Source organism: Calonectris borealis, chromosome 3, assembly GCF_964195595.1.
Source record: "Calonectris borealis chromosome 3, bCalBor7.hap1.2, whole genome shotgun sequence".
Taxonomy (NCBI): Eukaryota; Metazoa; Chordata; class Aves; order Procellariiformes; family Procellariidae; genus Calonectris; species Calonectris borealis.
The window spans coordinates 39,847,932-39,861,080 of NC_134314.1; the positions used below are offsets into that span (position 1 = coordinate 39,847,932).

The 13,149-nt window shown below is 47.7% G+C and overlaps 2 protein-coding genes across 7 annotated transcripts in view; both read left to right on the top strand.

Moving 5' to 3' along the window:
* The first annotated feature begins 2,150 nt into the window (after positions 1-2,150).
* Positions 2,151-4,650, top strand: RIPPLY2 (ripply transcriptional repressor 2). The gene is made up of 3 exons (XM_075148040.1): positions 2,151-2,368; positions 2,509-2,573; positions 4,358-4,650. Exons 1-3 carry the CDS (start codon positions 2,153-2,155, stop codon positions 4,521-4,523), a joined length of 447 nt encoding a protein of 148 aa, XP_075004141.1. The 5' UTR covers positions 2,151-2,152; the 3' UTR covers positions 4,524-4,650.
* A 1,706-nt stretch (positions 4,651-6,356) lies between these two features.
* Positions 6,357-13,149, top strand: part of CYB5R4 (cytochrome b5 reductase 4) — a 43,314-nt gene continuing 36,521 nt past the window's right edge. For 3 of the 6 annotated variants that reach the window (XM_075145413.1, XM_075145416.1, XM_075145414.1), the window contains exons 1-2: positions 6,357-6,485; positions 7,570-7,723. In XM_075145413.1, coding sequence (XP_075001514.1) covers positions 6,411-6,485; positions 7,570-7,723 — 229 coding nt within the window. In that variant the 5' untranslated portion in view covers positions 6,357-6,410. Of the gene's footprint in view, positions 6,486-7,011; positions 7,122-7,569; positions 7,724-13,149 lie in introns of those variants that run through there. The other 3 variants (XM_075145417.1, XM_075145418.1, XM_075145415.1) reach the window with 2 other exon arrangements.

The window sequence follows — 13,149 nt, forward strand, 5'->3', positions numbered from 1 at the left end:
GATGTTGTGTTCTCTTAGTCCTTTGTCACTACTAATGTGATGGAGAATGTTTCTGCTTTTCTTCTTTAGACAATGAACCTAGCCCCTATTCTTTTTTTTTTCCTTACACAGCCTGTGTTATATTTCTCAAAAGAGAAATACCAACTACAAAAATTATTGCTCTCACTTCATTTAGGCAAAAGAAGAATCTACCATCCAACAGCTTTAAACATCTGTTTTACGCTTTACTTCATCTGACAAAGTTTCACAGCAGCCATTTGGAAACAGAAAAAATAGAAGAAATTTTGCTTATGATCAAATTCAACTTATTGCACAAGCTACTTTGCTCTATTCTCCATTTCTTAACTGTAAGATGAATATTTACCGGGAGTTTGAGCCTTTTGTTCACTCTGATTTTAATTAATCTGACTCCGGGCCACAGTGAAAATGAGGCGGGAAAAAATGCAAACAGCTACAAACATCACAGTGCAGTAAAATTACTCTGGAAATCTTATTCTTTTAAGCATTTGGCTTAACCCTAATGTCCTACCAAGCTGGGCTTTCCACTGTGAAATACATTTTCCTTTAATAACTCCTAAAGTCATAATAATTATCAATTTTTCCAAGCGGTCAAATGGCAGAAACCTCCGAAATGACAGAATACATCCCTGATGAAGTTGGAATGTAGCACAGCATGCGCAAGCTTAAATGCGTGCACTCTTCCATCTATTTCTCTTTCAAAGTGAGAGGTTGCCTTTCTTCAGCAAGGCAATTCAGTCTACATCTGGTTTTGACTTAAAAATCTGAAAAAAAATGCTGTTAATCTAATGCTATTAATCTGATCACATTTCCCACACAGCTTTCAATATGTACTGTTTTTTACAACTGGTATTGCTGATACTATTTAGTGAAATGGATTGTGCTGAAGATACTGTGGAGAAGGCACAAGTAACCTTCTATCTGCAGCTGTTCTTGAGCAGTGCTAAGGTAGACACACTCCTTATGGCTATGCTCAAAAAAGCAAAATACTATTCCAAAGGGTACAGTGCCTCAGTCTTTGTGGTGCCTCAGTACTGTGAGTCTTTAACAGGCCAATAAATTTTGAAGGTTTGAAAAGGGTTTGAAGCCTTCCCTCAGAATCTAGGGCAGCTCCATCCCACCAACCCTCCTAGCTTCCCCAGAGCTGAGATTATTATTGTTTACTAGCTCTTATATATGATCATTCTGTTGTTTCTGTCCCCCTCACATGCATCAGTGATTGCAATCTCAGAAAGAAGGGGGGGGGGCAAGGGAAAGAAAATGGAAATAAAAATAAGCTCCCTTGGTACTGGGGAACATGGAAATGATACGAGTTTGGCATAAAACCTTGCACATGTAGCAAGAGCATTTGATGCTGGCAGCTGAATGAAGTATCGGGACCACATGAAAATGAATAAAAGAAGGCACGTTTCCTCGGTAAAAATACCCTATTAAAAAAAAAAAAAAGCCACTATGCCAACTAGGAAAGCAGTGTTATGTTAGGGGGAATATGTCACGGAGCGTATCGGGGGATGATGAGTTATGAAACAAGAACCCCTCTAAGGAGCATCATTTCCTCCATCACCCCAGGGTGAAATTCCTTTGTCCGTGCCTGCGCACCCTGCGTGGGCGCCTCGGGAAGCGCTCCCCCTCTCACGGCAGCCGTACTCCCGCCGGCTCGGACGCGGGGAGCGGCGGGCACTACTGGCACCAGGGCGGGCCGCAGCGCCCGCGGGCCCTCCCTTCCCGCACGGCTCGCCTCGCCGCCGGAGGGGACAGACAAACACGTTTTTAACACGAAAAGCCCGCGCTCGCGGCGGCTCGACCCCTGCCGCCGGGGCGGGAGGGCGGCCCGGGCACGTCCCCGCTGCTGCCTCGCCCCGCGCCCGCCGCCCCCCGCTCCGTTCCCACAGCCCCCCCAGCAGCAGCCATGTGTCTGCTCAAGTGCGATTGACACCGACTTGCCAAACCCCCACCCCCCGGGCCATTTGGGGCACGCACGCGTCCGCGCCCCGTGTTTACACGCGGAGCCTTTTTGTTGATGGCGCTGGCAAATGAGCCGGGGGAGGTGGGCTCCGCGGCGCGCAGCGCCCGCCGCCGGCTATAAAACCCTCCGGGCCCGGGGCGGGCAGGGCCAGGCGAGCGGCCGCGGACGATGGAGGGCGGAGGGAGAGGGTGCGGTTGCCCCCGCCCGCCCTCGGCGCTGCCCCCGCAGGGGTACGCGCCCCTCTCCGCCTCCCCCCGGTGCGGGGCGCGGCCCGGCCCTGCCCTCGCCGTCCTGCCCTTGCCCCGCAGGTCCGCGCCCTTCTGGAGGCCCTGGGTGTCCGCGCCGGGCGAGGTGGACCGGCAGACCGGCCCCGGCCCAGCCGCGGTGAGTGGGGCGGCGCGGGGGAGCCCCCGCCGCCGGCATGGTCCAGGGGGTGACGGCGGAGGCTGCTCGGGGTGGGCCGCCCCCCCCCCCGAGGGCTGGGTGCCGCGCCGGCCGGCTGATCTCTGCTCTCTTCTCCGCAGCCTCACCGCCCCTGCGGGCTGGCGGAAGCCTCCCGAAAGCTGGCGCAGTACACGCACCCCGTCAGGTAAGTGGCTGTCCCGGGCCGCCGCGGGGGCTGCGGGCACCCGGTCCCCTCGCTGCCGGGGCCCGCGGTGCTGCGCAGCCGGGAGGGCAGAGTCCTCTGCTCGGCAGTGTAGTGCCGGGCTGGCCAAGCACTGGCTCCCCCACCCCTTTTGATCCCACCCATATATTTGTGTAGATAATAAAGTGCCTTCGGAGTGATGTAGCCACTAAGTGCTTTTGAACTGACAGGTGCTTGGGCAAATGATTGCCAGCACTCGTGGATTTATCAGATCTTTAAGATGAGATGTTGACATGCCTCAGTGGTGTGGGACTTAGACACGTTACAGTTATGTGGGGTTTTTTTTGTAGTGGCAGAGTCGGTTGAAGCACCTTGCTGCTCATTCCTGTGCCCAGGATTAAAAAAGGGAGGGGGGTAGTTCCTGGGCTGTCTTGCTGTGCAAACCCCCAGTGTCCTCCTGGTGCAAGGAAGCAGGTGCTCGCATGGGAAAGAGTGGCAGGAGGAGAGGGTATGGACTGACTAAGCCAGCAAGGCCAAGAAAAATACTGATCTAACTACTGCTTTAATGGGTAAAGTAATGCTAGTATCTGCACTGTCAGTTCTGAAAAGGAAATAAAGGAAATAACTACAGTTCAATCTGCAGGAGAGTCTATATTCACAAGTACTAGTAGGTGTTGCAAGGTGTTTAAAGTAATTGCACAGGTAGTTCTTCCAGACAAGATCTAGGCACTGATCCTTCAAATACTGATGCACAGACTAAGCAATTGCACAGACCCTGACTTCACAGTGACTGCTCCGGTGCTTAGGTATGAGTGAATGCTGCACTGGGAATGGAGAGATGTTACAAAGCAAGTGTCAGTTACTTTGTGCTGCAAAGGAAGCAGCGTTCTGTTAAACAGTAGCCTAGAAAGCACTTTTTGTAACTGCTAGAAAACCATCTAGTTCTGTTTCTTAATGTATTTCTATTATAAACAATCTGTAGTCAGCATTTAATTATGTTGCAATGTGCTAATCTCTTAGCTCTTGGGACTTCTATTGTCTCTTTCTTCCAGCTACTTCCAAACTGTAAGCAAAAGAGGATGCTAGACGAAAAGGAATAGGAACTGTGGAGTATATTAATTGCAATATATTATCTCACTAGCTGATAGCCCTTGCTAACCACAATATTATCAGCAATTTTTATGTTAACTTCTGGATACAACACAGACTACTTTAAAATCTGGACCCACGGGGCATCTTCCGTAAGGAGTCTGTTACATGATTCTTCTTGGAAAGATGGGGTGAGATATCAAGGTCTGATCCCCCTAGACCTTTATAATTCCTTTCACTTTGAGATTTGTCTCATGCCATTGTAAACAACTACCCAGGCTGGGGATCTTCAGTAACAAAACTATTAATTTAATCCAAATATATTGGGCATCCTGTTGACACCCATTATATTCCCTAGGAACAGTTCCAGTGAGGGCGGTATTATTTGGATTGGAGCCCCAGGTAATACTGTCAATGATGTACTGGAGTGGTAAGTTTCAGATGCAGTGGATCTTGAGCTTTAGAGTAGTTTTGCTGCAAAACTAGCACCTTAAGTGCATCTTTATCTCTTCAGATGAAAATACAGAATCCAGAGAATATTCTTCTGTTTAAATGTGGAAAGCAGTTTAGCAATTGAGCATGCGAGGAAAAACTGTAGAATGCTTGTCTTAACAGAATTTCACTGCTGTTTCTTGTCTGTCAGCCTCCAAGTAGAATATGTAATAACAATAAGCAAACCTATTGTATACTTGTTTCAGGCTATTTTGGCCCAAATCGAGGTGCTATGATTACTTATATCAGGAAGCTGAAGCACTTCTGAAAAACTTTCCAGTTCAAGCTACAATTTCCTTTTATGAAGACTCGGATAGTGAAGATGATGAAGATGAACTGGAACAAGATTCAAGAACAGAATCAGATTGCTGATTGCAGGAAAGGCTAATGCGACTCCTTAAGACTTAATTTAAACTTAATATAAAGATGTATTATAGTATTTTTAAAGATAATTTATTTGTATGTAAGTTATTCTTAATAAAACTGAAATGTTTTGTAATTTTATCTGAGCCTTTTTCCTTGTTCTATTCCTGTCCTGTTTTAGGCAGGGAAGGTATTGATTAGTATTTTACCTAAGGTTCTATATTTTGTAAACAGTAACTTGGACATCAATTTTGGGAGCAGAGAACGGATGCCTTGCTTTACAGGGCTTGTTGTGGTTTAATCTGGCAGGCAGCCAAATACCATGCAGCTGCTCACTCACTCCCCCCCGCCCCCCAGCGGGATGGGGAGAGAATCGGAAGGGTAAGAGTGAGAAAAACTCGTGGGTTGAGATAAAGACAGTTTAATAGAACAGAAAAAGGGAAAATAATAATGATAAATAATGATAGAATATACAAAATGAGTGATGCACAATGCAATTGCTCACCACCCGCGCTGACCGATAACCAAGTAGCGATCGGTACTTCCTGGATCACGCCTACCGTTCATATACTGAGCATGACGTCACATGGTATGGAATACCTCATTGGCCAGCTGGGCTGGCTGTCCTGATTATGTTCCCTCCCATCTCGTGTACCTACCTCAGTCAGTAGGCACAGGAGCTGTCCTTGGACTAGGAGGGCACTTAGCAACAACTGAAAACATCAGTGTGTTATCAACATTCTCCTCATACTAAATCCAAAACACAGCACTAGGAAGAAATTTAACCCTATCCCAGCCGAAACCAGGACAGTGCTCTATGGTTATGTTACTTCCTCAAAGTTTGAGGACACAAGAAAAGCTTTTTCATTGTGATTTAGTAGGCTCCATGTGGAAGCATACCAAGGAGTCATTGGATTAAGTATTCTAATGTTGTGCCTGCTGTTAAATGGAGTTTCAAACATGAAACAGTATAGCTGTTTTCCGGATGGAGAGAAGAATCCAAATTCTACTCTAGTTTTTGCTTTTAAAGAAGGGGTTTGCCTTAAGTCACTCATGCTGTCTCATGTATGTGAACTGTATTGTTATACGTAAATACAGTATGAAACTATCAGTTTTATTTATAAAACGGACATCAAGAAATGTGAAAAAGGTCCAATGTGAGTTGTTTTGACTGCGAGTTTGGTTTTGATAACCAAAGCAAAGTTTGGTACCAATCATCATGCAGGCCAAAGCCCCTAAAGGGACAAAAAGATCCAGAATTTTAATTCAAATGCCAGTGCCTCTATCAGGTACAGCTTGCGTACATACCTGAACCTGTCCTTGCCCGAGTGCCCGTGTGTGTGTTGCTGTGGGCTGGGCCGGCTCAGCGTGTCAACAGCATCCCTGCAGCGCTTGCCCTCTCACGTCTTCTCCCGGTGGGCCTGACACAGCCGGGCAGGGAGGAGCAGGTCTTCGCCCACAGCCCTCCTCACCGTTCTACCTTCAAACCGTGGGCAGCAGCACCAGCGCCCGTTACAGTCACCTTCAGGCTCGAGCACCACACCTGGCGCTGGGAGACCCGGACGTAAAACCAACTTCAGTGCAAGGGGAGACACACGCCACAGGGCGAGACAAAAAGGCGTCCGCGGTACACGGCCCTCTCTCCTAAGCACGCACCCGTGCTGCCCTGGGGCAGTCCGCCCTGCCCTGCGGCGGCACCCGAGATAGCAGCAGGGACGTCTACTCCCGGGCGGTTTCCGCCGAGACCCCCCCTAGGCCGGGCCGGTACCGGTAGGCCGCTAGGGCGCCTCCACTCCGCCCGGGCGCGGGCCCCGCCCGCCGCCGCGCCTGCGCCCTGTGCCGGAGCGCTCCGCCCGCCCGCCCGCCGGGGCGCAGGCCGCGGCCCGGGCCGGCAGGATGCTGAACGTGCCGCCGCAGGCCTTTCCCGCGCCCAGCTCCCAGCAGCGGGTGGCTGCGGGCGGCCGCGCCAAGGTAGGGACAGCTCGGCTGCCGCCGCGGGGGCGGGGGTCAGTCGCAGCCGGCGCCGGGGCCTTCCTCGGCACCGCGGCCTGGGGCCCTGCGAGGCTGTCGGTGACCGTCGCTCCGGGGGAAGGTCTTGTACTCCGGCAGCCGCCGAGGGGACGCGGCGGCTGTGACAGGGCCCCGGGCGAGGGGCTGGCTCTGCTGCGTCGCTGAAAAATACTTCGTACTTCTCGTTTTGGAAGGCGGTGGTGACAGCACTTGCTGCTCTGCCTTCCCGGGCTGTCTCGGGGTTCCTCCTGTGCAGAGACGGAGACTTTCAGCTTGAAATTGCTGCGCACAGCTTACACTTTATAGGTCTTCATCTTTGGAGTGGTTTTGGGGGCACTTGGTGTCTGCAGACCTCGCTTGGAAAGCAAACTCGTACTTAGACTAAAGTAGCATCAAGTGATTGGGTCTGTGTGCTCCTTAGTTTTCTCGCTTCTGGTTTTGCTGTTGTTTTGTAAGACCGTGATTCTTCAACCCTCCCTGCTATTAGAGTTTGGATCAAAGGGGTTCCCCGTCTGTGGTGCTGTTGAGAAGGAAGATGCTAGACACACTGAAGATTTTGCTCTGCCTCTCAGGCAGGCCATGGATAATACATCCCTGGTAAGCTAGAAGACTTTGTCCCCAACTTTCTCTGGGTGAGATTTCCAGTTGCTGTAGCGCTTGCAGAAAGTCCTTATGAATGCTGTGAAGGTGAAACTTCCTACCTGGCCATGATTTTCAAATCTCTCTTTATTGCTTATAGGTTTCCAGGCCATAACTCAAATTATGCTGATAAAAGCTTTTCACCATCACAGGAGGACTTGGTATCTGCAGCTTGCTTTGGGAAGAGTTGTCTAAATGTTTGTTGATGTTCAATAATTCCCTTGTCTGGGTTACTACGTAGGAAGCTTTCTTAAGCAGCCTTACTGCTGAATAGGGCTCCCAAATATCGGTGAAGAATACAGGTTATTTCTTGTTTTGCCCGAGTCCTCGGGAGCTTAAAAAAGTATACTGAATGGCTCTTTCTTCCTCTAGAGTTAATAATGTTTGTACACTTGTTATTTTTCAGGTACCTTTAAAACCAGGAAGAAGTCTTATGGATTGGATTCGACTAACTAAAAGTGGGAAGGACTTGACTGGTTTAAAAGGGAGGCTAATTGAAGTGACCGAAGATGAGCTTGCTAAGCACAACAAAAAGGAGGACTGCTGGATATGTATAAGAGGTTGGTTGCTATGATGTTACTTCAGCTTTTTTTTGTCTAGCCTCTCTCTTCTGTACTTAGGGAAGAAGCAACAAAACCCAATCAAACAACAACAACAAAAGCCACACCCCGAAAAAAACTATGTGCCATCTACGTTTAGGCCAGGTGTAATCTTGATGTAATAGGACACAACTTTGTACAAGTTCGAGATTTTATGTAACAAAGCTTTTCTTTGCTTTCAAGCTTTTCTTAAGAACTCTTCCAAGTGGGCATATTTTACCCCTTTTTATGTTTGCATATGAAAATAACAAAACACAAGATTGTAAGTGGTACCTCAAACAACAAGGGCTTAGCAAGAATAAGGTATTGAAAATGCTGACATATACTTACACTCCTCGGTCTTGGACAGTTTATTATCCTTAGCAGTTGAATATTTTTAGGGGTTGCTTTAAAGCATCTAGAGACATACAAATATTAAAAATGTTACTTAAATCTGGAATGGTCTTTGGGAAATAAGTGTGTGAGCTCATGTATTACTTCATAAAATTTAGTAAGGCAAATGACAGCTGCGACAAAGAGCAGTTGTAATCTGTATCTAGCATAAAAAATATCTGTGGTAACTGAGCCATTCTATTTATGTTATTATTTTCACGAAATTTTAGCTCAAAAGTTGGAAATATTATATGTTACAAGTTAAAAATGTGCGAAAGACGGTTTGGAGCAATAGCCCTGGCTAGAAGAGTATTTTCAGTGCTTAAGATTAATTTCCTAGTTGTCCTACAGAAAGGAGTAAAATGTTTACTCTCTGGTTTAATTATTTAGAGGCTAAAATGCTTTAATATCGCCTTAAATTTGTTACGAGATAACAACACTACCTATGAAGATAGATTAAGTAGATCAGAGTTGCTATTGTGACCTTTCTGTAGGAAGAGTGCTTCATGTTAGTGGTAAAAGTTAAGAATTTCTTTATGAGGGCGACTGTGTTTTTTTGGGTGTTAAAGCGGATGAGAATGAAAGTAAGGGTAAAAGGTCGTTCAGTACTGGCTTTTGAACAAAATAATAGGATTGTTAGTGCTCTGTGCTGCTCTTGCACATACTAGCAAAACTATAGTGGGAGGAGAGCTAAAGAAAGCTTATTTACTGTGGAGGTCTGTTCTTTTTTCCTCTCACAAAAAGGGAATTACTACTGCAGACAGAAGCACTGCTTAAAAATGTTTCTGTTTTGTTTTCAATCTCTTTTTTTTCCCCTCTTGATTGCATCTCTGAGGTTGTTTTTACAAGAACTCCATCGTGCTGCTTCTGTATCTGTCTTTAAATCTTCCCATCTCAGCCTCTTTTTTGTTCTAGAACTACTGATTGAAAAAAACAGCATAACTGAGAATCCTGGTGGATTATCTGTCGACCTGATATGTGGACAGGTAGTCAAATAACACCATTGTGGAAAAGCTAAATTAAGTCTTTGCGTTGGTAGCTAGACTAGCTCTATATGTGTCGTGGTTTAACCCCAGATGGCAACCAAGCACCACGCAGCCGCTCGCTCACCCTCCCCGCCCCCGGTGGGATGGGGGAGAGAATCAGAAAGGCAAAAGTAAGAAAACTCATGGGTTGAGATAAGAACAGTTTAATGATTGAAATAAAGTGAAATAATAATAATAATACATTGTAATGAAAAGGAGAACAACAAAAAGAGAGAGAGAAACAAAACCTAGGGAAAACAAGTGATGCAACCATTCACCACCCACTGACTGACACCCAGCCAGTCCCCGAGCAGCGTTCGCTGCCCCCTGGCCAACTCCCCCTAGTTTATATACTGAGCATGACGTTATATGGTATGGAAAATCCCTTTAGCCAGTTTGGGTCAGCTGTCCTGGCTATGCTCCCTCCCAGCTTCTTGTGCTCCTCCTTGCTGGCAGAGCACGGGCAGCTGAAAATCCTTATCCTTAGTATAAGGACTGCTTAGCAACAGCTAAAACATCAATGTGCTATCACATTATTCTCATGCTAAATCCAAAACACAGCACTTTACCAGCTACTAGGAGGGAAATTAACTCTATCCCAGCTGAAACTGGGACAGTATCCACCCCTTATTCTATACCATCTACGTCATGCCCAAGTCCCGTACTTTCCAATACATTCCAAATAATCACCACCACTTTTCCTGTCTTTTCATATATATATATATATATATATACACACACAGAGATATCATTCCCTTAGTCTATGGGCTATCCCTATAAAATGTCCATTAAGTTAATTTAGTCCATGACTTTGGGCTCCATCTGTCAGAACAGTCTTTCAGGGCAGGAGAGATGGTGCATGGTGTTGGATTGTTGCATCCTGAAGTCAGTTCTGGTTCCATCACCGCTGCACTTTGCTCGGTTTCATCAAAGTTAATTCTTCATTAATCTGGGTGATTCTTACTGTAATACCATTGATATGGCATGTAGCAACTATAGTAGTGATGTCATACAGTATTACGTAGCAATTAACATCATACAGTTCAAATCATTGGCTATTCTCCCCCAAAATCAAATCCCCTTGAGGTATGCATCACCCACCAAGTGCATCCAGGTCCTTGAGCAAAAGCAATCCCACGGATGGGTTTGCCTTTGCCCAAAGCAGGAGTAACCCAGACTGTCTTCCCCAGCATATTTTTTATGTGCACGGCAGGGACTTTATCCCCTTCTACAGTACGTAAGAGTTTTGATTGGGCAGGGCCAGCTCGATTGGCAGACCCCCTAGTGTGGACTAACCAGGTGGCTTTTGCTAAATGTGTGACCCAGTGCTAGAATGTCCCACCACCCATTGCTCTCAGCATAGTCTTTAGCAGTCCATTGTATTGTTCGATTTTCCCAGAGGCTGGTGCATGGTAGGGGATGTGATAGACCCACTCAATGCCGTGCTCTGTGGCCCAGGTGTCCATGAGGGTGTTTTGGGAATGAGTCCTGCTGTCTGACTCAATTCTTTCTGGGGTGCCATGTCGCCATAGGATTTGCTTTTCAAGGCCCAGGATAGTGTTCCAGGCGGTGGCATGGGGCACAGGATATGTTTCCAGCCATCCTGTGGTTGCTTCCACCAGCGTAAGCACATGGCGCTTGCCTTGTCAGGTCTGTCGGAGTGTGATATAATCAATCTGCCAAGCCTCCCCATATTTATATTTCAACCATCGTCCTCCATACCAAAGAGACTTTACTCGCTTGGCTTGTTTGATTGCAGCGCATGTTTCACATTCATGGATAACCTGTGCAATAGCGTCCATGGTCAAGTCCACCCCTCGATCACGAGCCCATCTGTATGTTGCATCTCTTCCTTGATGGCCTGAGGTGTCATGGGCCCACCGAGCGATAAATAATTCACCCTTATGCTGCCAGTCCAGATCCACCTGAGCCACTTCAGTCCTAGCAGCCTGGTCCACCTGCTGGTTGTTTTGGTGTTCTTCAGTGGCCCGACTCTTGGGTATGTGAGCATCTACGTGATGTACTTTTACAACCAGGTTCTCCACCCAGGCAGCAATATCTTGCCACAATGTGGCAGCTCAAGTGGGTTTGCCTCTGCGCTGCCAGTTGTTCTGCTTCCACCGCTGCAACCACCCCCACAGGGCATTTGCCACCATCCATGAGTCAGTATAGAGATAAAGTACTGGCCATTTTTCTCGTTCAGCAATGTCCAAGGCCAGCTGGATGGCTTTCACCTCAGCAAACTGGCTCGGTTCACCTTCTCCTTCAGCAGTTTCTGCAACTTGGCGTATAGGACTCCATATAGCAGCTTTCCACTTCCGATGCTTTCCCACAAGGCGACAGGACCCATCAGTGACAGGGCATATTGCTTCTCATTTTCTGGTAGTTTATTGTACAGTGGGACCTCTTTAGCCCACATCACCTCCCCCTCTGGCGATATTTGGAAATCTTTGCCTTCTGGCCATTCCATGATCACTTCCAAGATTCCTGGGCAACTGGGGTTTCCTATTCGAGCCCGTTGTGTGATCAGTGTGACCCACTTACTCCACGTAGCATCGGTTGCATGATGTGTAGAGGGGACCCTCCCTTTGAACATCCAGCCCAGCACTGGCAGTCGGGGTGCCAGGAGGAGCTGTGCTTCAGTACCAACCACTTCCGAAGCAGCTTGAACCCCTTCATATGCTGCCAATATCTCCTTCTCAGTTGGAGTGTAGCGGGCCTCGGATCCTCTGTATCCCCGACTCCAGAACCCTAAGGGTCGACCCTGAGTCTCCCCTGGTGCTTTCTGCCAGAGGCTCCAGGCCATTCTCCCCAGCTGCGGTGTAGAGCACATTCTTCACATCTTGTCCTGCCCGGACTGGCCCAAGGACTACTGCATGAACTATCTCCTGTTTAATTTGTTCAAAGGCTTCTTGTTGCTCAGGGCCCCATTTGAAATCGTTCTTCTTCCAGGTCACTTGGTAGAGAGGACTTACAATCAGGCTGTAATCTGGAATATGCATTCTCCAAAAGCCTACAACACCTAAGAAAGGTTGTGTTTCCTTCTTACTAGTTGATGGGGACATGGCTGTTATTTTGTTGGTCACATCCATTGGGATCTGACGATGTCCGTCTTGCCATTTAATTCATAAAAACTGGATCTCCTGTGCAGGTCCCTTGACCTTATGTTATTTTATGGCAAACTGGCTTTCAGCAGGATTTGAATTATTTTCTTCCATTTCTCAAAAACTGCTCCTGCTGTATCGCTCCACATGATGATGTCATCAATGTATTGCAGGTGTTCTGGAGCATCACCCTGTTCCAGTGCGGTGTGGATCAGTCCATGGCAAATGGTAGGGCTGTGTTTCCACCCCTGGGGCAGTCGATTCCAGGTGTACTGCACGCCCCTCCAAGTGAAAGCAAACTGTGGCCTGCACTCTGCTGCCAAAGGGATTGAGAAGAACGCATTAGCAATGTCAATTGTGGCGTACCACTTGGCTGCCTTTGACTCCAGTTCATATTGAAGTTCTAGCATGTCCGGCACAGCAGCAGTCAAGGGCGGCGTGACTTTGCCATGGTCTACTGTTAGTCTCCACTCTCCATTGGACTTTCGCACTGGCCATATGGTACTGTTAAAGGGTGAGCAAGTCTTGCTGAACACTCCTTGGCTCTCCAGTCAATGAATCAGCTCATGGATGGGAAGCAGGGAGTCTCGGTTGGTGCGATATTGCCGCCGGTGCACTGTTGTGGTAGCGATTGGTACCTGTTGTTCTTGGACCCTCAGCAATCCCACAACAAAAGGGTCCTCTGAGAGGCTGGCCAAGGTAGACAGCTGTTTAATTTCCTCCGTCTCCAGGGCAGCTATACCAAAAGCCCACCGGTACCCTTTTGGGTCCTTGACATACCTTCTCCTGAGGTAGTCTATGCCAAGGATGCACAGAGCCTCTAGGCCAGTCACAATGGGCTGCTTCTGCCACTCATTCCCGGTCAGGCTCACTTCGGCCTCCAATA

Coding starts and splice junctions, on each gene's coding strand:
- RIPPLY2 (XM_075148040.1), top strand. CDS start 2,153: ATGGAGGGCGGAGGGAGAGGGTGCGGTTGCCCCCGCCCGCCCTCGGCG. Junction 2,369..2,508: donor CCGGCCCCGGCCCAGCCGCG/GTGAGTGGGGCG, acceptor TCTTCTCCGCAG/CCTCACCGCCCCTGCGGGCT. Junction 2,574..4,357: donor CAGTACACGCACCCCGTCAG/GTAAGTGGCTGT, acceptor TACTTGTTTCAG/GCTATTTTGGCCCAAATCGA.